The sequence below is a fragment of the Budorcas taxicolor genome, chromosome 11 (genome assembly GCF_023091745.1).
Source record: "Budorcas taxicolor isolate Tak-1 chromosome 11, Takin1.1, whole genome shotgun sequence".
NCBI lineage: Eukaryota > Metazoa > Chordata > Mammalia > Artiodactyla > Bovidae > Budorcas > Budorcas taxicolor.
This window is the reverse complement of record NC_068920.1, coordinates 142,530,208-142,556,479: the sequence shown is the minus strand read 5'-3', so window position 1 is coordinate 142,556,479 and position 26,272 is coordinate 142,530,208. Positions and strand designations below refer to the sequence as shown.

Genomic DNA, 26,272 nt, shown 5'->3' with positions numbered 1-26,272 from the left:
TAGACATTGCATTCACTGTCCTCTACCAGAAGAGATGGAGAAGGATATGGCAACCCACTCCAGTATTCTCGCCTGGAGAATCCCACGGACAGAGGAGCCTGGCAGGCTACAGTCCCTGGGGTTGCAAGAGTTGGACACGACTTAGCGACTAAACCACCACCACCAGAAGAGATGGTTAAAAAAAAAAAAACAAGAAAAGTCAAGGGTCAAGTCTCTCCTAGTAAGAAAGCAGAGTAACTAATGGAAGAAAGAAAAAAGAAAGTTCAAGAAATGGCAGCTTGCTGATCATTTATATACAGCTTTATTTGCAATTCTTTGGAACCACCGAGAACCATCAACAAGTACACGTGTCGCCTCTGGGGACAGCAGTGGGCTCTGGAGGCTCTCCTCAGGGAGGTGACGGAGGTGGGCACGGGTGGGCGTGCTCACACCCAGTGCTGCGCTGCACCCAGGGCCGTGCTGAAGGTCCTCAGGGCCCGATGGGTGCCCCGCGCAGCCAGGAGGAGTGAGCCGGCTTCAGCCTCATGGCCGGCCTCCCACAGCTGCCGGGCCAGTTCCTCAGGGTCCCAGCGCCCAGGCTGGGGGCTGGCCAGCAGGTGCTCGACAAGACGTGGGTAGAAGGGAGTGGAGAGGCACTTCACCAAGAGCTTGGCGTCCAGGAGCAGGGAAAGAAGTTCCTGGTCACAGTTTGAATCATTCACCTTTGAGAAAAAAGACGGGTGGACGTCAGAGTGGCATGGCTGACCCCCTCAGCAGCAGACACAGCCCTCCCCGCTGGTTTGCAGTATGTTGCCTTTCTGCTTCTGCCAGCAGAGTCCGCTCTACCCTGGTGAGAAGTGCCTACTCTGAAAAGCAACCCACGCCACAAGCATCTCTGAGATCACACACATGAGACGACACACCTGGTTTCCTTTTCACATAGACACGGCCAAGAACCAAGAGCAGCTCCCCCTGGAATCACTCTGATGGCTACCACGCTGCGTGCCAGAAACTGTACCACACACCAGACATGTCTTCCTTCACTGAGTCCCCCTGAGCTCAACCCTGTGACGGGCGCACTTTTTACAGATTAAGATATTGATGGGTAAGAATTTAGCTTAACGTCGTGGTCAGTAAACTGTGGAGCGAGAATGTGAATTCAGGTCAGTCTGGACTTCAAAGCCTGAACTTTTTAATAAGCACATTTACCATTTCATTTGTGCCTCACCATGGTCCACGTTCTTTAACCTCAACCCGCTCCTTTATGTAGATCCCTGTGAAAACAATTCTTTTCAGAAGAGGAAAACATTTTTTTTCTGCTCCATTGAGAAGGTATATCTGTCAGCCCCACTGGTGTAAATAGGATAACCGACAGGAGGTATTTAAAAGCTGCTCTTGCTTAAGCCTCTTGGAAGCTTAGAACCAAACTCACCTTTTTCTTTTTTTAAAAAAACAAGTTTTCTGCACTCTTTTGGTAGCACAGTCTCTGTATTTTCTCCCCTGGTCTTCTTGGTCTATGTGTGGCTTTCCACGGCTTTGACACTTAGCTTATATTTTTCTGTTTTATATTACCGTCCATGTTTTCGTAAGGAATCAAGTCAACACTAATCAAAGATCAAAATTCAGAGCTTCTCATTTACACTAAAAAAAAACAGAGCTTCACACAGGGAACTCTGCTCAGTGTTAAGTGGCAGCCTGGATGGGAGAGGAGTTTGGGGGAGGCTGGATACATGTGTATGTGTGGCTGAGTTCCTCTGCTGCCCACCTGAAACTATTACCAACAGTGTTAACTGGCTATACTCCAGTACAAAATAAACATTTTTTAAAACAGCTTCAAAGACAGCTTCAAATTCATGTCACTGTGTACTTTTAATAGTTTTGGCTATAGGAACTGTGGAGATAATGTGGCATTTCAAAGCCAGTTTTCTCCTGTTTAGGCCAACTCTGTTAGGTAACTGAACACCATGGGCTTGTGCTTCGTGTTCCCTGACAAGGAGGCAAGGCTGCTGAAGATGAGGTCAGAGGTGTCTACTGGCTGGAAGGATGAGAGTAACAGAAAGAAAAATTCTGAGAATAAGAATTTGCCCATTAGCAGACGGCGCCTATCTTAGCTCCTGTGATCCTTCTAGTGAAAGTGAAAGTCACTCAGTCATGTCCGACTCTTTGTGATCCCATGAACTATACAGTCCATGGAATTCTCCAAGTCCCACATAAATGTCAGCTCCAGCGTCGCCTTCTGGGTGATGTCTCCCCTACATCTGATCCAAGCTGATCCCTGCTCCCTCCACACTCCTGACACCACACACACCCCTCTTCCCTCTTGGGGCTGGGTTATAGTGACCAGTCCGTCCGTCTCCCCTGCTGCACTGGGAGCTTCTAGAGGGCAGAGGCTTTTACCCATTTTTCATTTCAGCATCCAGTGTAATCAACATGTGCTGAATGACTGGTTGAGCCCCCACTGAACCCCGTCATGTTTTTGTAAAGTGCATGTGTAGACGACAGGAGGAGACTCTGGCCTCGGAACTAAGAGTCTGGCAAAGCCTGGGCTTCCCTTCTTCAGCCTCTCCCTTCCATCAACACTTACACTCCACTCGCTCACCTTGGACTCAGAAAGACAGAGGGGGAACTCAATTTTGCATTTTTTGTTTGTTTGTTTGTGTTTTCAGAGGTGGTAGCAAAAGCAGCTGGGACAAGACTAGTGTTTCTGCTGAAGGGAGCACGAGAGGCTTCCACTCGCCGCCTGTGGGCTGTTTATGAGCTCTGTGTGTTTCCTTTCCCTCTCTCTTTTGCTTTGTAAGTGGGAAATTGGGACCCGAATCCCATCTCCATGCCGGCTGCATCCCGAGACCCCTCCGTGTGCCGCTGAGTGAGGCACCTTCTCTCTAAGCCTGACAATATCTCTTTAAGACGGCTCCGATCTCACCCAACAGACGCACACACTGGGGCTCAGAGAGGTCACAGTCAGGTATCATGTGTCATGTGGCGGGTTCGTGGTGAGCTGGACCAGAAGCCCTCCTCTCTGATGGGTTCCTGGGTATTTACCGTGTGTCCCCCCTCTCCCAGGCCACAAGCTCCCCCAGAGCAGGGATGCTGTCTCCTCTATGGACCCCGCAGCCCACTCCCCCACCCCGCCTAGAATAGCATGGGCCTTGTGGTAGGAACTCAGCAGGATTCGTGGAGTGAATGTGTGAATAGGTGAGTAACCCCAAAGCTCACATGCTTTCATTGAACTCTGCTGCCTCCAAACACACTCGTGCAAGCACACACTCACACACACATATGCGAGTGGGCAGCTGATTCACTGTGCATGCTGTTATTTTGATTCACCCTTAAAAATAAAGAAGCCTTCTACCGAACTGTCCAGGAGGAAGCAGAGCGTGTGCCAGGATGCTACAGGCAAATGTTTTTGATAAAACACGTGGATAAAAGGCTCAAGTCCAAACACTGCAGGCTGATACTTTCTGTGCTGCCCTGAGTAAGTCTTCAAGGCTGGGACACCTTTATTATTCTTTCTGTTGACTCACGAACCCTCCCTCTGGGGGCCTGAAATTCAGGCTCCTATAAAGGGAATGATGGATTTTTCCAGCTGGAGGGAGAGACAGGGGTTTTGTCAACGCTGGCGGCTGCTGCCCCTCTGACCCCCTCTTTTATTTGCTTCTCTCCAGCACGAGGACATCCTGAATACTGGATTTTCCCACTTGATGTGCCTTGGGGATAGCTGCCTCGTCCCAGGGCAGGGTGGGAGCAGGGGGCATGGTGGGAGTCCACTTCCTCAATCCCAAAAGCTCTCTATCTACAATCCTGGATGAGAAAATCTATGACTAAAGTCAAGGCCATGAACTCGGATGCTCTGCCTTTGGCCCTTGTGTGCTCAGAGAGTCCCTAAAGAGAGGCAGAGACTGCTGACCTCCTGAGCCGGGGTGGCGGCCAGGGGAAGGTGAGGGGGGAATTCTGATTTGGCTTCTCACAAACAAATGCTGGAGAAACAACGTGGCTGCTGCTACTCCCTTTCTTTGACTTTCTACCCGATTCTGGCTCTTTGTAGGATGTATGCACGGCCAGGGTACGCTTGAGAATTGTCATGTGCAAGGAAAAGACTGCGGAGGTGCTCACTTACATATGTGGGCCAAAACGGAGAATGAAAGAAGAAAGAAAGAGACAGCTTTTCGAAGGACCCATTCCAACACCCACATTTTAAGCAAGAGGAGCCTGAGGGGCAGAGAAGGAAAGCACTGCCCAAGGTCACCAGCAGTCAAGATGGGCTCCTTTCCACACACCAAGCCTCCTGCCTAGGGGGCACCGAGGCCAGCCTGGCTCCTTCCTCTCAGTACCGCAGCGTTCCCAGCATCACTGCCACTTGTCAGAGCTGCTACATTAATTTGTCGAGCCTCAACTTGTCTTCCTTTTCCTTGTTTGTGACCAAATTCCAATGTATGGTACTAAAAATCTGCCGGTACCTACCCATAGAAGCCTGGTACTGTCTTACCAGTTAGAACTGCTCTTCTAACCTAGTTTTCTTTTTGAAATGAAAAGAAAAAGCTGGAAACCATCTTAAAACACAAAAAGAAGTCTTCAGTATCAGGATCACCTCAAGAACACGACTTCATCTACCTTTTCTCTCCACTGATTATCCACAGGCTGATATATTTGCCCAGTCAAGACGTGTGATATTTGTATCCTACTTTTCTCATATATTGAGAATTTTTAAAAAATACTTCATAGTTTTCATTCTAAAAAAATTTATTGGCTACAATGTAGTCTATTGAACAAGTTATTTAACTTCTCCTTCTATACATCAGTTCAGTTCAATCACTCACTCGTGTCCGACTCTTTGAGACCTCATGGACTGAAGCACGCCAGGCTTCCCTGTCCATCACCAACTCCCAGAACTTACTCAAACTCATGTCCATTTAGTCGGTGATGCCATCCAACCATCTCGTCCTCTATTGTCCCCTTCTCCTCCCACCTTCAATCTTTCCCAGCATCAGAGTCTTTTCCAAGGAGTCAGTTCCTCACATCAGGTGGCCAAAGTATTGGGGCTTCAGCTTCAGCATCAGTCCTTCCAATGAGTATTCGGGACTGATTTCCTTTAGTTGCTTGCCATTATGAAACACTAAAAATGAATGATTTTTGCACATATATTCTCTTTATTTGAATTATCTCCTTGGTGGTTTAGTCACTAAGTCATGTTCAACTCTTTGCCACCCCTTGGACTGTAGCCCACCAGGCTCCTCTGTCCATAGGATTCTCCAGGCAAGGATGGAGAATGGATTGCCATTTCCATGGAGTGGGTTGCCATTTCTGTCTCCAGGGGATCTTCCCAATCCAGGGACTGAAACTGGGTCTCCTGGACTGCAGGAAGATTCTTTACCGACTGGGCTGCCAAGGAAGCCCCTTAGGATAATTTATTAGGAGAGGTACGGCTGGGGCCTTATGGGATGAACGTATTGTTGCTGTTAAGTCACTAAGTTGTGTCCGACTCTGTGACCCCATGAACTGCAGCACGCCAGGCTTCCCTGCCCTCCACTGTCTCCTGGAGTTTGCTCAAACTCATGTCCATTGAGTTGGTGATGCCATCCAATCGTCTCTATATCCCCTCAAACTCATGTGTTGAGGTCCGTTAGGACCTCCAAGACATCAGGACATGACTGCATTTGGAGACAAGGCCTTCACAGAGGTAAATGAGGTAAATGAGTTATCTGTGTCATGGGGATGAATCCTAATCCAATCTGATTGGTATCTTTATAAGAAGAGAAGAGGACAGACACGCAAGCCGAGAGGAAGCCATGCTGGATGCAGGGAGAAGGCAGCATCTGCAAGCCACGGAGAGAGGCCTCAGGATAAATCAATCCCGCCGGCTCCTGAGATCTCGGGCGCTGGGCCTCCAGCATTGTGAGAAAACACGTTTCTAATATTTAAATGTTGCCTGCTCTGTGGCACTTTGTTACGGCAGCCCAAGCAGACCACTACACGGGGCAAAGCATCCACAACATCTTCTGGCTGCGGGTACGAGAGGAAAGCAGCGATGCGGTGATGTGGACCGTCCAGCGCACAGTGCTGCCATCAGGCGAGGAGTGTGCTGGTTTCCCTATACACTTCCCAGCTTTGGATGCTATTACTTTGAAAAGAAAATTACTTTGCTAATTTAGGAGATATGTATTGGTATCTCAAAGATGCTTTCATTTGAATTTGTTTATTAGCAAGAAGGAATTTTTCCCATACATTTCCTGTCATTTTTATTTTTTTCCTATGGGAAGGGCCAAATCCTTTACTCATTTGTTGGAATTTCAACATCACTGTACACATGTGAAGAATTCTTTTGTAACTTAAACATTAACTTGATTTTAGTTATAATAGACATTCTAATCTACTGTTTGCAATTCTATTTGGTAGAGTCGGACACGACTGAAGTGACTTAGCAGCAGCAGCAGCAGGAGTTTTACACTTGTACATTATCAGGAAAGGATATATTCCTTTATGACTCTTTTTCTATTGGTCTAAAGCTTAGAAGTTATACTTCCTGGAAGGATATGGTATGTCTGTATGTGTATGTCTGTGTTTATATATGTGTGTGTATATATATATATATATATAATTTTCTGATTTAAAAAATAAATAACTTAATTGATCAGGAATCACTTTGGTATATGGTCTGGGGAGAATCACACATCCTTGACATTGGCTTGCTTGATGCTTTTAGGGCTTGGGGAAGAAAATATATTTTGTCAGTTCTGGAGTCAGTTGGATGTTTGAAATAAATATGAGAGAAGCCCAGGAGGATTAGCTGACTTAATTCCTCTGATCAAATGGCTTTGAATGGGAGTAAGAAGGAGCTGTCTTGTGAAAAGAAGGCAGAGAGGCTTCTGGGTTAGAGACCAATTTCTAATCCTGGCTTTTTAGCTAAATAGATGTGTGACCTTGTTGAGGACAATCTCTCAGGGCCCCATTTCCCACATGTGAAATACAGACAACAGACAGGGGTGGAGATAATCTATGTGTTTAAGTGCCTAGCACAATGCCTGGTGTAGAGTTCAAGTTCAGAGAATGGCTGGAGTTATTACAGTCACACAAGTCAGGAATAAAGCACAGGAGGAGAGGGGCTTACATATTTTAGAAAATGAGTAAAAGGCTTGTCCTCTCCATCAGTGAATTTTTTTTTTTGGTTGGTGATTAATTTTTGAGACTGAAAGAAACTTTGCTGATCTTGGGGGGAAAAAATCTATTAAAGCATAAAGCACTACTGTCTTCCAAGCCATTAAAATGTTATCTGCTTAATTCCTGTTTCAACAATAGGTAATGAACCTTCTCTGAATTAAATCTTTGATTTTATGGATCTATACGAAGCTAAGAGTAATTACAGTAATGAGGGAAGCTGAAATCCCAGTAGCATAATGCATGCAGGACCTCATTTCAATTACTTAAAAGAGGATTATTTGATATAATTTCACTGTTTACTTCAGGAAAGAATATTTGTCTCCCTGCTACATACACTATTACTAGTAAGAGTTATTAAATATACCAACTGAAAGTATAGAAAAATAAAATGGCAACACGAGTGTATTCCTAGAATAAGAAAAATGCCCGCAGATAAATTTTTGTTTTCTGTATTGACTTGCAGGCCATTCAGACTTCATTTCTTGGAATACCCTCAGCCCCATTCCTGGCCGGGGATGAGCAGTGTGCCTCTTCTGGAGCCAAAATCCAGACAGTCCTCTGACTTAGGATCTGACAGCGGGAGAGAACCTTTGAGGATGGTTCAAGCTTGGTCACTTCAGTGACCCATTCTGGGGCCCTGAGGTTGGCCCGTTCCACACTTTTACACTTGCCCCCTTTTTTATCCTCCTTAGTTCCTTGTGTTATTGTTTCATATGTCAGTCTCCCCTTGACACAATTCCTCTACACAGAGGGATGATCTTTCATCTTTACAAATGTCCTACCTATTCCTCTCTCCTGCACACAGTATCAGGCTATGCACAATGGGTACTTTATACATCTGCTGGCACCAAGTCGGTCAGCCACCCCTCAGAGCTGTCTAGAAACCTCACAGGTTAACCCATAGGGAGTGAGCTGCCTGTCACTAGAGGCAACCAGCTGAGAATACTGGGAGATACGTGGTACCAGAGCTTCCTTCATCAAGCAGACTAACCAGCAGCTGAGAATGAAGGATGCCGGGTGAAAGTAGCATGTTTAGATTATGTTCGGGTTAACGTGCCATTTAAAAATAAGTAGGTATATGCCCGAAATTCTGAGAGACTAGAAGAGGCGAAAGAACAGTGATTGTAAAAAGACACTGGTTTAACATCAACTGGCATCTGCAAGATATAGAGGAAATCAGTTGCTTGATTCTTCTCCGCATGACTGGATCGCTTCAGCCTAACTTGGTTTGGATATGCTTAGAAGAAAACCACTGATGTTAGGGCCAAAGCCAAAGAAGGACTTTGTGGATGCCAAACAGGGTAGTCCAGAGCCCAGCCCAAGGTCCTTGTTCTCACTGCATGCCGAGGTCGGGAGGGCCGTGTGTGCCCCTGACTTCAGCAGAGAAGGAAACATGGGAGTGCGATGCTGCCACAGATACTCACCAGAGAAGGCCTCGGTGGAGATCTGGATTGAATTAAAGGGGGATGAAGAAAGCAAGTCTTCATGTTTTTATACACAGTTGGCCCTTTAACAACGTGAGTTTGAACAGCCCTGGGCCACTTATGCAGGATTTTTTTTTTTTTCAGTAGGAAACATTACATCACTGCCTGGACGTTACATCAGTCCCTGGATGGTGGAGACCACGGACGCAGAGGAATCTTGGAGATGGAGGGCCAAGTCTAACTAATACCTAGATTAACCCCTGTTCTGTCCAAGGGCCGACTGTAAATATGTTAACCCAAGCATGCTTTCCTGAGAACCTTTAAAGCTCTCCCTCCAACCGAGACACTGGTCCCTGTGGGTGATGTTGGTAGGTTCTGGTGCCTTCATAGCAAAATCACAGGGATGAGAATCACATTTATTAACAACATGAAGGACTGTGATGTGGCAACAACTCCAGCGGGCAGGACTCAGGGCCACACATTCAAAGGATCCTTCATTCTGGAGGTGCTCTTTTGTGAGGGTTTTAAACCTGACAGGGCACCCAGGACTGGTCAGCTCCCAGCCTAGTTGGGTTCCATCAGGTTCTAGTGACTTGAGGCATTTGAAAGAGGAAGCCCTGTACGAGGCAAGCTGTCAGACCAGCTCTGTACTACTGTTTTCATTGCTTATATTATATGGTTCAAGATGCTTCAGCGAGTCCACTTCTCTACAGAGATAACCTTTTTCCAATATAAGAGAGCCTACCAGTTAGGTCAAAAGCAGCAGTGTGATTAAACACGGATGCTGAACGCTGGATTCGGGGCTTCAGTTTCAGCTCTGGCTGCTTGCTGGCTGTATGACCCCTGAGTTCCAGTGTTTTCATCTGTGAAACCAGAATGGTATCTTTGCAGAGGATTATTAAAAAGGGAAAGTGAGGAAGGGCCTTTAATAACATCCAGCACAGTTGGTACTGGAAGACAGTTATTACTAGCATCAGGGAGGAACACTTAATTAGGTGCCAAAGGTCCTACACACTTCCATGAATGATTCTTTTAATAGGTATGTGGTCCAGGCCAGTCCCTGCGAGTGGGGACAGGTATGAGCAGCCCTGAAGAGGAGGAAACAGTAAGGCTACCATAAGTCTGGAATTAGGAATTGGAAAATGTTGTAGTCCACGGAGCTATTATAAACACAGACCTGCTTTTATGAAATGAGTCAAGAGACTTCCACCTGGTAGAAACTATCCCCGAGAGGAGATTCAAACACATCATCAAGGCATATCTTTCTTGGAGAAAAAAGGTTTTGAAGGTAAGCTCTAAACCCCACTGAGGCTGATGGAGTGGGTGATCTGACAGTATGGACCACACCAGGGTTTTAATTATTCACCAATGATATAATCCGTAAGGTCTTTCTATTTCTGGCCCAGGGAAGAGGCTGTTGGCCACTGATAAGAAGGACACGCCAAACACCAGAGGTTTGCACTTTCAGAAAAGCTTAGAGAAGTGAACACCGCTATTGGAGGAGAAACCACTAAGGTCTCTGGCATCAGCATTTAAGCATCATCCTTTGAAACATAAACCCCTATAAAGCTGTCCGTATATTATGGCAAATACACACTGTCAGCAAGTGGGGGGAGGGTGCATTTTTTTGCCTGGATCCAGGCACTGTGTAAGAATGACTGACACCCATCAGACGAGTTTCTCTGAAAGCAATTTTTTTTTTTTCCTTTTAGTATCAATAGGAACTATACTACCAAGAACGATTAAGGGAGAAACAAGTTACTGATGAACTCAGGGTCGCCCACTAATGGGCAGAGTGAATAGCAAAATAAACACAAAAGAAGAAAACCAGCATCTTTCACATCGTATTTTTCACTACGAAACCAAGTATGATGTAAAATAGCTTGACAGGAGCCCTGCAAAAAGGCCCAGTGAAACTCTTCCCTTAGAAAAGGGTAACATGACTTTTTAATGGTGCTGGGAGAGCAATGATAAATCATAGTAATTTCTCTTCATGTATATCATATTCTTGAAACTGCAAAATTAGAGAGATGGAGAAGAGATGAGCAGCCTTCACTGGTTGCTGGGTGGGTAGGAGAGGGAGGGGGTGGCTGTGGCCACCAAGGGTGGCTGGGGGGTATCCTTGTCAGGAACTGTTCTGGATCCTAACTGTGGTCACATGAATCTCCATGTGACAATACTGCACAGAACTTTATACATGGACACACACAGACACATACAAGGGCACGTAAAACTGTGGAATCTGCATAAGGTCCAAAGATTGTATTTCTGCTAATGTCCTGGTTATAAGGATACTAGTCATGTAAAATGTCAACACTTTGAGAAACTGGATGAAGGGTATAAAAAATCCTGCTGTGTTATTGACTCCAACTGAATGTGAAGTTAAAATTATCTCAAAATAAAAGTTAAAAAGTGTTTTAAAAATTGGAAAACTCAGCAACACTTTAGTTCCTTGGAGGATGCGAAATCGTCCATGAACACATGTGAAGGTCACAGATGGGCCAGCCTAACATGAGTGCTCATCTTAGTGCAGAGAAGTTACAAGTCAGTGTCATTACTGAATTCCCAGAAGGGTCTCAGTGGTAAGAAACCGACTCGCCTCAGCAATTTACACCTCTGGCTTTGATTTCTGTACCTGAAGGCCACAGGGGTTTCGAGTGTTTTCATCACAACTCCGGGTGAACCAGCCACAGTCGAAACGATTCAAGATCCAGAGTTTTAGCACAAGATTGCATATCAAATGTGCAGATAAAGTGTTACAAAGGCAAACTAGTACCATTTATAAATGAATTGGGTGTCGGCAATATTCCCGGTCAGTTTCTTATTTTGATAGTATGTGTGTGTTGGGGGGCGGCGAGGCAGTCAGCAGGGCTGGTTCACAGTTAGGGAGCTCCCCTTCTAGTTGCAGTTCTGACTGATGCATTTGTGATAAAGAATCTTTACAATGAAAACTGATCTGTACTCTTATGGACTTCATGAGGGCATCAGTAACGCCCTACACAGGATGAATAGGGAACAGCAATGTTTAATACATTACTGTTTTATTCTCAAAGGTGCCCATGGCAACTTTTATTGGGAATTCTTGAGTAACTTGAGTAGAGATACAAATACTGCGTACAAGGGTGGTGATGGAAGAAAAACACTGACAGCCTGCAGTTGATTTTCTCTAGCTCTCCCTTCTTCCTGATGTCTTCAATCTCCAATGAAAAATCAGCTAAGACAAAAAATCTTACTGCAGTTCTCAGTTTCTTGCAAATCCCAGTATTACACAACTTTTATTTTAGCGAGGCTACAGAGAGGCTACTGCTAGACAAGTGCCCTCAATTTCATACTTCAGCCTAGTTTCCAGAAAGGCCCCTGTTACGCTCAATTATCAATGATAATGAAAGGCATTTTTTAAAAATAAAATCTATACAGAAACTTTCCATAATTTTGAAAATATGAATAAAGGCACAACAGTTTTCTCATCTTGTTCATTATGACTATTTCCAAAGGCAATTATGTCCTGCTTTCTGCACCCTCTGTCATTAACAAAGCTATGAATCCAAGACATCTTTTCATCCATCTTGTCACTGCGCCTTTGCCCTAGGATTCACCTACCCTCTCTGGTCCCTAGAAGATACCCTCTTATATTGTTGTTCAAGCACACACATATACACTTCGGATGAAAGAGTGAGTGTCCCACAGAAGGATCATACAATGCAAATTCACTGAAACACAACTCTGAGCTATCTAAAGTGTAAAATTCAAAAAGGGAAGTGCAAGTTTCTTCCTTAAAAACATTATCTTCATGATAATAAGGCAGCCAGCCTGCAGGGAGAACTCTCTAGCCTCAGCACTGGCTCCCATTTCTACAAGCCAGGATGGGCTTCAGTGGCGCTGTCAGCTGCTGGAGGAAACTCAAGCTTGAGATTTCCGCTGGTGCCATTAACAGGATTCCTTCTCACCTTTAATTAGTGGATAACCAAACACATGCAGGCACAGAAAATCTGCCTGATGTCAGGAGCTCCTCGTCCCAGATTTCAAGTGGCAAGACTAGTCTGCTAGTGCCAGGCAGCTCTGAAATTTTCTTAAAGAGACTTGATATTCTGCTTCTCTAGAGAAACTGCGTCCTGATCTGGATTTGCATTCTTGGCACTAGATACACTCTGTGGTTCATGGGAGAAGCTTAGAAAATGTTTTGTCAACAAATATCTACTGCAAACCACAAATACCTACTGTAGACAAACAAACAGCTATCATGCTCAGAGTATAAGTAAAACAGTCCTGAGTAAATCACCATTGTTACTGATGAGAACCGCAACACCAACGCATGTCTCTGCAAAGTAAGAATGAGCGGATTCGGTGAGGAGTACCTTAGTGATGGCGGTGATGTGGTCCAGGGCCATGGCGTGCAGACGTTCGTCCGGGCTTTCCAGGAGAAGCTTCAGGGATGGGAGCAGCAGGGCCTGACCAAGCAGGAGCAAGCACAGCTCCTTCACCCCCTGGAACCACAAGGGTGAGTTTGTGAGTGAGAAGGAAAGGGAATGCATCACAGCCCCAGCACGATCCTGGAGGCATCTTTCCTCTCCTTTTCCCACGAGTGTGTGTGTGTGTGTGTGTGTGTGTGTGTGTGTCTCGGTGACTATGCAAAAGACACACAGGGGACCACCCTGATGTAGGGTTTGGTATCTGCTTCACTTGATTCACCATCTTAATTGATAAAATCTTTCTGAGTATCACATATTCATCTATAATACTGCTATTTTAATGGCTGCATAGGATCCCAGTGGATGGCTAGAGGGCTGGAATTTATTTTTCTGAACTCTCAGAGCCCTAGTTTCCTCCCAAATAAAATGAAGGTAACTGTATCTACTGTTTTGTGTTTTGTGTGTGTGTGAGAATAAGTGTTAGTGAATAATGATGCTCAGCATCTACTAAACGCTTAACAACGAAAACTATTATTGATTGTTAATATTATCAAAAAGATCTAGTTATCATTCAGTATAACAAAGGAAATTGGCAATTTAAACATTTTAAAACCTGTTTATGGTTAACATCAAGACTTCTCAGGTGGCATGAGTCGTAAAACACCTGCCTGCCAATGCAGGAGACACAAGAGACTCGGGTTAAACCCCTGGGGCAGGAAAATCCCCTGGATGGAGGAGCCTGGTGGGCTACAGTCCATGGGCCTGCAAAGAGTCAGAAACAACTGAGCAACTGAACTGAATGCTTGATATACTCAAGATGTTCCTTCTTCATGAAAACTATCTGTGGTCCAGAAAAATGAATGTATTCAGATCACCACAGATGTATTTTAATTTTGTTTATAGCTCTTTTTCATACTGGCTGAATCTGTCATCAGAGAGCAGCCTTTTCTATAAGACAAATATAATAATCCTTCACAACAAAAGTATAAAAGTGTAGAAAATAAATTTTCAAGCTACTTCTCTCTGCCCAGTTATATGTTCCCTTGGTGTCCTGATTTTAGCTGTAAAGAACAGAACACTTGGACTGACGACCAGACAATGAGTGCAACCTCATTACATAAAGCAAGGGTTGTTTTTGAAAGAACACAGAATCACTGCCCTGTGCAGGACTGATGGATCCTGCTACTCTTGTGCCACCCCAACAGTAGCATCTCAAAGAAGAAAAATTCACATTCATGGTATTTTCATAATTCTTTTAGGTTATTACAAAGAGCGGATAAAATAAGGCTGACATAACGAAGCTCCTATTTAAAGTCTGGGGTAAAGGTCTCTTTGGAATTCCATTCACGATCTTTTTTCAGTGTGCACCCAGCAGGCCACTGCTGGAAACCAGACTGGAAGACTGTGCCACACAAGATCAATACTGGCAGGGAAACAGTTCTGCCAAATGCGGGCTTCAAACATGAATTCCAATTCAGAAAAGAGCTCTGTGTGCCTTAAAGCACATGCGGCACACGCAGGGGTCTCACCCAGCATCTGGGCCAAAGAGAAATGTGGATGTTTAACCTGGGATGCCAAAACCTGCAGAAACCATTTGGGAAGATGAAATATAAACTCGGGTGTGTAGCAGTCGAGCCCAAACAGCACTGACCTGCTTCCTCTGCCCACCTCCCTGGAACCATGGCTCCCTTTCCCCATCCTGCACAGTTCATGAAAAGCAGCGCCCAGGAGGGCTTCCTCCCATCCTGGGACGCTCTGCATTCGCGCTGTCCCACAGGGCAGCTGAGGACCACGTAGGGCTTGTGAGCATCTGAGATGTGGCTAGCGCCACTGAGAAACTACACTTTGAATTTCATCCCATTTTGCTTAAACTTAATTTTAGTACCCACATGTGGCCTGGGGCTACCAGCAGGAGCACTGGGCTCTCACAGACCTCTGGGTGTTCACAGATGATGGATATAACCTCCGCTGTCTCTCTGTGTGATCAACTCTCAACTCATCCTTAGGTCTCAATTTACACAGGCACAGGAAAACCCTATTTCCCACAGCAGCACCTCTGATGGCCCAGGTTTGCCACTCCTACTCCTGGCTCTACTTCGTCAGGTATTTCCTACATTATCTGTCACCTTGTATTACTGTGATCATTCATCTATCTGCCTCATTTGAGAGCAAGAAGGTTTTTCCTTCTCTGTATTCCAAACTTGCTTGCTATTTGAAAAAAAATGTTAGTTGCTCAGTGGTGTTCAATTCTTTGCAGTCTCACTGACTGTAGCCCACCAGGCTCCTCTGTCTATGGGATTCTCCAGGCAAGACTACCGGAGTGGGTAGCCCGTTGCTTCTTCAGGGCATCTTCCCAACCCAGGGACCAAACCTGGGTCTCTCTCACTGCAGGCAGATTCTTTACCATCTGAGCCACCAGGGAAGCCTCAAATTATCTGTATTATTTCCCTCTCTTAACACTCATATTTACTTATAAGTTATCAGAAATTGGTTAACAGGTTATTTTTCAGGAACTGGCAATATTCAGAATAAGCATATCACTAAGCTGATCTTAGCTTCAGTGAAAAATTTATGGCAATCACCTTTATATCCTGTTGTGCAGGCATAATGGCTAGTACCCCACAGCCAGATAAGGACACCCAGGAATGGAAGAATTCATTTTATGAGAGCTACTCAGTGTTTTTTTAATCTGAGTTACTGTTAAGTACTATACTATACTCATCAGGCATCTTCCCCTGTGTTACAGAGGACAGTTTATTAGGATGTTTACAGAGGGATTTAGAGAGCTACAGGAAAGGTGAAAAGAGCAAAGAGAACCACAAAACCCCTTGCAAGACACTTTCACAGCTCAAGCTGTCTGGCCATCAGGACACAGAACAACAGCAAGACGCGTTGAACGAAGAGGAGTAGCTGGGCAGGGCCCCAAGCCCGGCCAGAGTCCTGCAGGCCGGTCCCCACTGTGGACTGGGACTCGGGGGGATGCCCTGGGCCCTGGGCCTGATGGTTGTCAGAGAAGCGGGACTGGTCCACCAGCAGTCCTTGCCTCCTCTTCTCCTTGCCTCCTGCTGGCCCGGTGGGTATCTAGCACCTAAAGGTGTGCCAGGGCCCGCAGCAAGGGCATCATTGATTCTAAAAATCAAGCTCTTGATGTCATCAGAAGTGCCTCAACCATGAGAGTGAACAATCACACTAAGAAGTAGAAGGGGGGTCGCCCAGGCAGCGGACACCCACGCACCCAGCCAAGGCATCTGCAACCATAGTTCTCTCCGTGCTTCCACACAGACCCTCGGGAGCTGCCACAAATAGCTGTGATGCGGAATTCTAAATCTAAATGCCAAGAGCTCGTTTTATGCCAAGTTGCCAATTTCCTGTTCTACAGATCCGCCACTCCTGAGAATGGTTCATGTATTGCCATGGATACAAGCCGGGAAGGAGTATGCCTAACTTTCAAGACTGGGGGACATGTGACCTGTGCAACACAGCAACTTTTATCTTTCTGGTCATATTTGCCATCGGCACAACCACCAGGGCCATAAGTAAACAAGTACCATGAGCAGCAGCAGGCAGTCATGAAAAGTCATAAAGGGAAAAAAAAAAAAAAACAAAAAAAAAACCTCTACATATGGGAACTTGGTGGGAGGGATGGGAAACAGGGATGATGGAAAAAGTAAGCTCCTTTAAGTCCTGTCGGAGATAATTAGGCCATCGCATTTCACACACCATGCACCGGGGCAACCAAAGGTACTGGCGTAAAAGAAGAGTCATGGATACTTTTACTGCCACAGTGATGTTAAATCTTACAGAAGTCTGAAATGAGACAAAGTGATTTCCAAAGGTGGGAAAATGAACAACACATCTCCATTTTGTCATCACACTGTTCCTTCCTTTGTAACAATTCTAATTCACATTTCAGCACATTTAGTGATTAATACAAACAGAGGATTTGCAAAGTTCCTTCAATCATGGCATCCTTAGGGGGGAAAAAAAATCTATATACATACCCAATTAAAACACAGAGCAGCACAAGAAAAATGAAAAAAAAAAAAAAGGCACTGTGGCAAAAGAACTCTTGATAAGGATCTTTCATCTCATCAAATTATATCAGAGAGGGGATAATGATCAGCTTCAAAATGGGGAGCAATACAGCACTTTACTCCTCACCCCAAGAGAATGATGGGCTCGTGGGAGGCAGTGGACTACATGCTGAGGATGAAGGAGAGAACAGACAGCCTCGGCTCACACTCCACCCAGGACTGGAGACCTTGCAGAACAGACGGAATGAGAGCCCCCTCTGACATCATGGGGTCTGACCCCTTGTTTCAGAGATGAGAGAATGAGGTCCAGTGATATGAAATAATGTCTTCCTAACCTAGATTCAGTATCACTGATGGTAGGACACTTCTGGCGTCTGGAGTTGACCCAACAGAGTGCGATCTCAGCTCACGTGAAGGCAAAGATGAAAAGCACGTTATTTATTCAGCCTGGTGCGGGTAACTAGCTGTGTTCAGTCCTCACTCTGCAGTCTGCTGAATCCTGCCTTGATGGAAGCAGAGACGCTGCAGCCACGGTTCCCATTCTCTGGGTGCTCACAACAGAGCAGAGCCGACCACCAGTCAAGAGGGCGTGGACACAAGGAAACCACAGGCTATCGGAGCAAGAGGGGCTGCTTTTTGGTGTTGGTACTTGAATTATTTAAGAGAACAATTTTGTCATTCTGGTGGTTGAAGACATCTTCAAACGGACTCAATATTTTAAATTCAATCAAAAAACACTTAGCCAGTCCTTCATTCAGAAAACAATTCATTAAGTGTGCATTCATAATGAGAACATTTTCCTTGCCTGATTACAATGAAAATTCAAAGAATCATATTTACAATTTCATTTTCAAGTTTATCTCCTATGTGGTAAAAACTCAAAAATCAATTAATCAACTTAATGCCATTTTCTAGATGCTTAAATGTAATTCGTAGATTGCTCAAATAATATATTGCTGAGGCCAGATCCACGGCAGGGGCTGTAGCTAATATGTGCTTATTTTAGAATGTAAATATATAAATATATATATATATATATATATATATATATATATATATATATATATATGGCTTCTAGGAGACTTGGGTTTGATCCCTGGGTTGGAAAGATTCCCTGGAGAAGGGCATGTCAATCCACTCTGGTATTCTGGCCTAGAGAATTCCATGAACAAAGGAGCCTGGCAGGCTGCAGTCCATTAGGTCACACAGAGTTGGACACAACTGGAGTGACTAAGCAGCAGCATATAAATATATACAACATAAATATCTCTGGGACAGTTGTGTTATGGGACCAAATAGAGAACACAGGTCAACATGTGTTTTTACCATGTTTACAGAGAATAAATATTGTGGTTATACAATGTTATTACAATGATGTCAAAAAGTATATGAAAACCAAGAATGGCTGGTTACCCGCCAAGGAACACTAATGTAACCACTAACTGGCCTGGGTCAGGCAGACACGACACTTGAACTACCGTGACCTCTTGCAACAGAAACTGGAGTTAGACTTAAGTTCAGTTCAGTCGCTCAGTCGTGTCTGACTCTTTGCGACCCCATGAACGGCAGCACGCCAGGCCTCCCTGTCCATCACCAACTCTCAGAGTTTAAATTGAGTCCGTGATGCTGTCCAGCCATCCCATCCTGGGTCGTCCCCTTCTCCTCCTGCCCCCAATCCTTCTCAGCATCAGAGTCTTTTCCAATGAGTCAACTCTTCACATGAGGTGGCCAAAATACTGGAGTTTCAGCTTTAGCATCATTCCTTCCAAAGAAATCCCAGGGTTGATCTCCTTCAGAATGGACTGGTTGGATCTCCTTGCAGTCCAAGGGACCCTCAAGAGTCTTCTCCAACACCACAGTTCAAAAGCATCAATTCTTCAGCGCTCAGCCTTCTTCACAGTCCAACTCTCACATCCATACATGACCACTGGAAAAACCATAGCCTTGACTAGATGGACCTTAGTCGGCAAAGTTAGACATAAAAGGGCATCCAAAAAAAAAAAACCAAAAAAACAGAAAACTGGGTTCTACTGTGGGACTTGTGAAAAGAAACCGCTTCAGAGCTCCAACAAAGAGAAAAAGACCTCAAAGAATCCTTTCAGCACTGCTCTTCTTCAGTTGATCTGTTACAGATTACGGGCTTTACCTACCGGTAACTTAGGCAAAACATTACCCAAGCACAGTTGCTGATACTGCTTCTAATAAAGAGGTGGGGAAGGAAAGGGATGACCCCCAGCAAAGCCACTTGAAGCATCCACTCACCTGGGCAGGCAGCATCTGCTCGGTGTTATACAGAGAGCGGCAGAGTTTCAAAACTTCATTCCCCAGCCCTTCCTTGTTCTCTGTCGTACATCTGGTGAGCATCACTGTGGCCAGTCTCACCCACGGATTATTGGTCACGCTGGTTTGAAGGGAGAAAAATGCAGGCATTTGAAACAATGAGACTTAGGATGATTGCGGTAAGAAATATAAAAATAGAAAAGAAATCCCACTTGTTCAAGTAAAATGCTTTTGGTAAACTGTAATCATAGTCAGGATGATGCATTTCTTCCTGTATCCCTTGGAGAAAAGACCTCATCAAACAGAGGGAAAAGAGCTTGCTGAAGTGTAGACAAGCGCCCAGAAGCATGGGGGCTGTGGCTAGACACTGACCAGCACAGGCGGTTCAAAGCCCAGGATTCGGGCTGACATTCCGGCTCCCTGGCTACTTGGGTGACTCAACAGAGATGACTAAAACACTCTCAGCCTGGTTATATGCTTATGGGGTGGGGGGGGTGGGGTGGGGGGGGGGGCGCCACCCAACTTCTCTGGGCCTCGGTTCTTTTCACTGTGAAAAAGCGATTTAATGTTTTCCTTGCATCACTTAATGAATGGTGCTTGTTATGTGAAGTGTCACTCTTGATAGCAGGCACCTCTTACTTATTCTTCTTATTTCTGAGACATAAAAGCACAAAAGTTTGTCTTTTGTTTCCCTTCTCTGGCTACCACTACTCTGAATTCATAAAAAAATCACGATTTATATTTCAAGAAACAACTAAAGGGTACATTCATTCTGGGGTACTGATTTACTTACAACATTGTACAATAATTTTACTATTTATCAAGAGTTTGTTGCCTCATTAAAGCACAGCTATAGCTTCTAAACAATGAGCACCCAAGGATGGTCCCTCCCTCGAAAGAACTTCATTGTTTGTGCCAGAGAAAAACATCAAGTGCAACAACAAGGGGACGCCACAAAACTAGCCTCTGGCAAAGCCTTTGTGTCTCAGCTCAAACTAACAACCTGTGAGGACAAAGGATGCTGCTTATTTCAAGGTACAAACAAAGCCGGGGAGAGTGTCTGGTTGATGGAGGAAGAGTCTTCAGACACTCGGGACTCACCCTCTGCTTTCCTCTTTCAAGTCTGGACCCAGCTCCCCAGGGGTTTTCCATAACAGGCTGCCTCTGTGCAGCAAAAACGCTGCTTCGTCAACACAACGCATCCAGCGGTTTTGACAACAACTATCAGAATGGAATTTCCACCAGCCAGCTGTGGCACTCTGGAGGAACACTATGGATCTTCCTGAATGCAAATCTATTATGCTTTCCTCATTTGGATACGAGGGCCTGCAAGGGACTAAAACTAAAAATCCGAAGTTGGGACTGGTAAATCAGCAGTCATGTGGATCAAGCTCAGTCTTCAGTTGTGAACCTGACTGTGTTGACTGGCGACATTCAGCCGCTGCCACGCAATCCTTCCCTCCCGCTCCACTCCCCTGTTTCGGTTGCTTCAAAACTGCTACAGCCTAGAGTCATACGTTGGGTTGTCTGGGGGAAAAAAGTACTCAAAAGTACTTTAAAGCACCTGTTTCAGGTATTCCATCATACATTCTTACTGTATGATGAGCCAGGAACGAAGCAGAAGTGGACTTGATTTATCACTTTGTTATCTCTAGGTAGAGACATAGGTGGTACGAGGATTAAGTGGATCGCTAATGCTTGGTTATGATACTCAGGACTGGTCCTAATGCTAATGATCTCATAAAGGAGGATAGCAAAACGCAGGATAGCAATTTACATGTTTCACACAGGACTACCAAAGTGAGTAGTTTTCTTTGAAAATGAACCTCTTTTTGTTTATAAATACATTCATTAAATGTTTTAAATGCAGTAAATGTTTTAAGAGAAGCTGAGCTTGTTTCTTGCAGGTGAGTAACTTGAGATGGTCGGTGTTCCAAAAGTAACAGAAACTGCAGAAACAAAGTTAACTAATCTACCAGAAGTTATATTTTGGATTTGAAAAATTCTTTCTAGACTAAGAGATTCCTTTCGAGCGTATGAAGAAATCTGTAATTCAACCCTAATGATTTTCTGAAAAAGTGAAGCTGTACTGACAGTCTAAACCAGTGGGCCCACCTCTGTACCCCATTACCATCTCCTAGGAGCTGCTGAAAAGTTGATGCTCAGGTCCTGTGAGTTGGACTCAGAGAGTCAAGCATGGGACTCTGCTTTTAACAAGCACCCTCAGGTCCTGAGGCTGCTCTGCCCAGATAATTGGGGACTGAATGGAAATACTGTTTCAAGGGACTGTCACAAGAAAAACTAAAGTTTCTTTGACATAAGAATTTGTACTTCAGAGTTTCAAAGAGTGAAGAGAAGAACCTACTCTCAAAATCGGCATGTCAGCCTGCCAATGCGGCCACAGAAGATGGAGGTCTAACAGCTGCTACCTGCCCTTATGGAAACACTTGGTTAAAAATGCAAACCACAACACCCCTCTCTTCCGTTTGCTTCATAAATTCCTAACGATCTCATCCGCGGGGGGGAGGCCTGCCTAGATGTTCCTTAGCAGTCCTAAACTGCACACGGAATAATCTATTTTCAAGAAAGCATCCTTCTGCAATGTCTGAAGTGGGGAGACGTATGCTGGTCTGGGTGCACAGAGCACTCACTGACACGGGAGGAACGCAAAGACAAGGCCTGCCCCAGGCATTTGGATCAGACGCGGGAACTCTCGATTTCTGCCAGCAAGGAGCAGCGGTTCATGACAGGCAGCATATGTGCTCAGAGGAGATCTGGCCACGTCTTCCATAGGAACCCATGGCTGATAGCACAAAGACTATCCTTGCGTGTGACTGACTACTCCACATGGCTCCAATCTCAGTATGACACGGAGGAGACAGCATGGGCTGAAGGTTCCAGCAGCTGTTGGAACTCAGCCTCCTCCACCTCGGGGCCAGGTGATGCCTGACGTTATTTAACTTCTGAGCTTCCATTTTCTCATTATAAAATTAGATAACATCACCTTCCTGCAGTAGCTTTGCTGTGTGAAGTGATAATACATGTCAACTGCACATAACACTATGTGCTGTCAAAAAACGGGAATTAGAGATTTATTCCCCATGGATTTTCAAATTAGCATTGTAAGCCATGTTAAAAGAACATCAAAACATTTTTGGGTAAAAATCTGTGTGTGTGTTAGTCACTCAGTCATGTCTGACTCTTTGTAACACCATGGACTGTAGCCTGCCAGGCTATTCTGTCCATAGGATTCTCCAGGCAAGAATACTGCAATGGGTTGCCATTCCCTTCTCCAGGGGATCTTGTCAACCCAGGGACTGAACTGGGGTCTCCTACATTGCAGGCAGATTCTTTACTGTCTGAGCCACCAGGGAAGCTTTGTTGATATCCTTAACCAGATGTTATTATCAAGCATTGTCTCTATTTCTAAATGAAATATTTGTGTTTAGGGCTATGGAGAAATGGAAAGAAACCACGATATTTCAAGAAAAATAATTCTAATTTCATCTAAAGGCTAATACTGATTTTACATCCTTCTTTCATTGGCTCTCCTGCAGGTACTGATTTTTTTAAACCTAGAATCTAGACAAAAGAAGTCTACCTTTAATGTATCTGAGTCAGTTGCGGGGAGGTAGATGAACCTAGAGTCTCTTATACAGAGTGAAGCAAGTCATGAAGAGAAAAACAAATATCATATATTAATACATATATATGGAATCTAGGAAAATGGTATTGATGAATCTAGCAGCATATGAACTTGTGGACACAGCAGGGGAAGGTGAGGGTGGGATGAATTGAGAGAGTAACACTGACATATATACACCATCATGTGTAAAATTGTTATGTGGGAAGCTGCTAAATAACACAGGGAGCCCAGCCTGGTTCTCTGTAATAACCCAGAAGGGTGGGATGGGGGAAGGGGACAGAGGCGCAGGTGGGAAGGGATATACATACATACATACATACATACATACATATACACATATGTGTACATATATGTATGTATATATATTTATGACTGAATTGAATTATTGTACAGTAGAAACCAACATAAAATTGCAAAGTACTTTTCCACCAATTGAAAAACAAATAAAAAATTTTTAATAAGAAGTCTACTTGTATGTTAATACTCACGTGTATTCCCGTTTCATAGGTGGCCAAGCCTGCAGGAGCAAAACCAGGTGCTGGAATTCCACCTCCTGGTGACTGGCCTCCAGGAGCTCCAAGAAGAGCTCACAGCGCTTCTCTTCATCCTCGACATCAGATACATCCACCTGGAAAGGGAACACATACCTGAAACCCATGGCAAAGGCTCCTGGATTGCTTTCCAGAAAAACTCAAATTGGATTATTTGATTAAATGCTCTTTCAGAAATTTTTACAAACTGTCAACAACGCCTAACTTTACTCCCCCAAAACCTTCAAAAGCTCTATGTTTTACCCAATTTCAAACATTTATGTTAAACGTTGCTTAGAATGAAGTCATGGGAAGGTTCTCCATATTCTTTACCAAAATAAATTCAAAAAAGTAGGTTTTCATAGAACTGACTTATTTGCATTCAATATATGTCATTTAAAAATACAGTTCAGTTTCACTTGAGATTATAGCAGTTCATCATACTCAATGTCAGCCAATAAATTATCCTGCCATTGCTTCATACTGTCTAAAATATTTCTGTAATTGAAAATTCAAGATTTTATTAAAGTACATTTGGGGCTTTCCAGGTGGTTCAGTTGCAAAGACTCCACCTGGCAATGTGGGAAGCACAGGAGACAGGGGTCCAGTCCCTGGGTTGGGAAGATCCCCTGCAGGAGGGCATGGCAATCTACTCCAGTATTCTTGCCTAAAAAATCCCATGGATAGAGAAGCCTTGTGACATGACTGAGCAACTGAGCACACACAAAGCATATATGACAAGGAAATTTTTTGCTATATATCAAAGTATTGATAAAATATCTTTTATTCACAGCTCCATTTCTAAAGAAGTCTGTCAATTAAAAACTATTTTTTCCTCCCACTGAATAACCTAATAATACTTCTTTTACATTAAGGCCGTCCTCATATCTCCAACACCTCTGTCAAGAAAATACTTGCTCTTTTAAGCTAGAAAGCAGTTTTAAATATAAAGAAAGCCAAAAGCTGGTTCTCCTGTTTCCTAGCCTCTCTTAAAACACATCCTCTGTATTTGGGTATGTAAGACTCAAGATGATACCTTGCAAGGATAATGAGAAGGGATGTTACCTATATATTTGCTAAACTGCCTGTACTAATGCATGCTCCCAAAACATTTGATTTGATGGTCATCCCAGCTCTGATCCTGAGCAGCTACCTGAAAAAGTTATACTATGAATTCTAAATTTTCACAAAAGTTGATATGTACCATGTAATTACTGCTAATTACTACAGAGAGTCTTGACACAGTAACCAGTCAGATCCTTCAAAACCTGACCCATGTAATTCTTGCACAGAGTAACAACTAATAACCCCGAAACTTCCTCTAGTTTCTGAAATAATTTTACAATACAGTCAGTCAGTTGATCCTTATAACCGTCTTGTATGGAGAACAACACAGGTATTACTAACGTCGATTAACAGATGAAGCAGGCTTGTCCGTCCTGGTAACACGGCTAGCAAGTGGCAGAGCCAATATATAATTATGCTCAGATCAGGATGTTCTGAAACTAGAGGACTCGGTAAGCTAGAGAAGCTTTGAATTATTTAAATTAGTGGTCTAATTGGGAATTTGGCAACATTTTCTTGCCTATTTATAAAGAAATGTTAAAAAAAAAATCCTCTCAAAGTCAAAGCATCCATTTGTCATTACCTGACCTCACCACCTGCAACTCCTCTCCAGCCTCTGGGCCTCGTGGGTGCTCTGTGTATTCATCGTCCCTGCTTCCACCTCAGGAACTTTGATCTCCTTCCACTGCCTGGTACATTCTTGCTTCAACACCTGCATGGCTCATTCCTTTTCTTCAAATCTCTCAAATGTCACCTTATCAGGGAATGCACTGCATAACTGTCCCTGCTAAACTAGCGTTCACCCACCCCATTTCTCTCCCTCACTTTAGATTCCTTCTTAGCACTTAAAAGTTTGTGACATATTAACGTAATTATTTGAGAAAACAGAAACATTTGTTTGCTGGTTTATCCCCACTACTTAAAATAATGCCTGATAGAGAGTAAATGAACAATAGTGATTAAGTGAAAGGCAAAGAAAGGGGAAAAGGAAAGATATACCCATTTGAATGCAGAGTTCCAAAGAATAACAAGGGGAGATAAGAAAGCCTTCTTCAGTGATCAATGCAAAGAAATAGAGGAAAATAATAGAAAGGGAAAGTCTATAGATCTCTTCAAGAAAATCAGAGATACCAAGGGAATATTTCATGCAAAGATGGGCACAATAAAGGACAGAAACGGTATGGACCTAACAGAAGCAGAAGATACTAAGAAGAGGTGGCAAGAATTCACAGAAGAACAATACAAAAAAGATCTTAATGACCCAGATAACCATATGGGGTGATCAATAGCCTAGAGCCAGACATTTTGGAGTGCGAAGTCAAGTGGGCCTTAGCATCACTACAAACAAAGCTAGTGGAGGTGATGGAATTCCAGCTAAGCTATCTAAATTCCTAAAAAAATGATGCTGTTAAAGCGTTGCACTCAATATGCCAGCAAATTTGGAAAACTCAGCAATGGCCACAGGACTGAAAAAGGTCAGTTTTCATTCCAGTCCCAAAGAAAGGCAGTGCAAATGTTCAAACTACCGCACAATTGCACTCATGTCACATGCTATCAAAGTAATGCTCAAAATTCTCCAAATGAGGCTTCAACGGTATGTGAAGCAAGAACTTCCAGATGTTCAAGCTGGATTTAGAAAAGGCAGAGGAACAAAAGATCAAATTGCCAACATCCACTGGATCATAGAGAAAGCATGAGAATTCCAGAAAAACATCTACTTCTGCTTCACTGACTACGCTAAGGCCTTTGA

General features: G+C 44.0%; 1 protein-coding gene across 1 annotated transcript in view; it reads right to left on the bottom strand.

Moving 5' to 3' along the window:
- Positions 1-278: 278 nt before the first annotated feature.
- Positions 279-26,272, bottom strand: part of NBAS (NBAS subunit of NRZ tethering complex) — a 336,306-nt gene continuing 310,312 nt past the window's right edge. Inside the window, exons 49-52 of the mRNA XM_052647567.1 lie at positions 23,416-23,555; positions 19,264-19,402; positions 12,914-13,042; positions 279-701 (exon numbers count right to left, since the gene is read on the bottom strand). Of these exons, the coding sequence (XP_052503527.1) occupies positions 426-701; positions 12,914-13,042; positions 19,264-19,402; positions 23,416-23,555 (684 nt within the window). The 3' untranslated portion in view covers positions 279-425. The remainder of the gene's footprint in view (positions 702-12,913; positions 13,043-19,263; positions 19,403-23,415; positions 23,556-26,272) is intronic.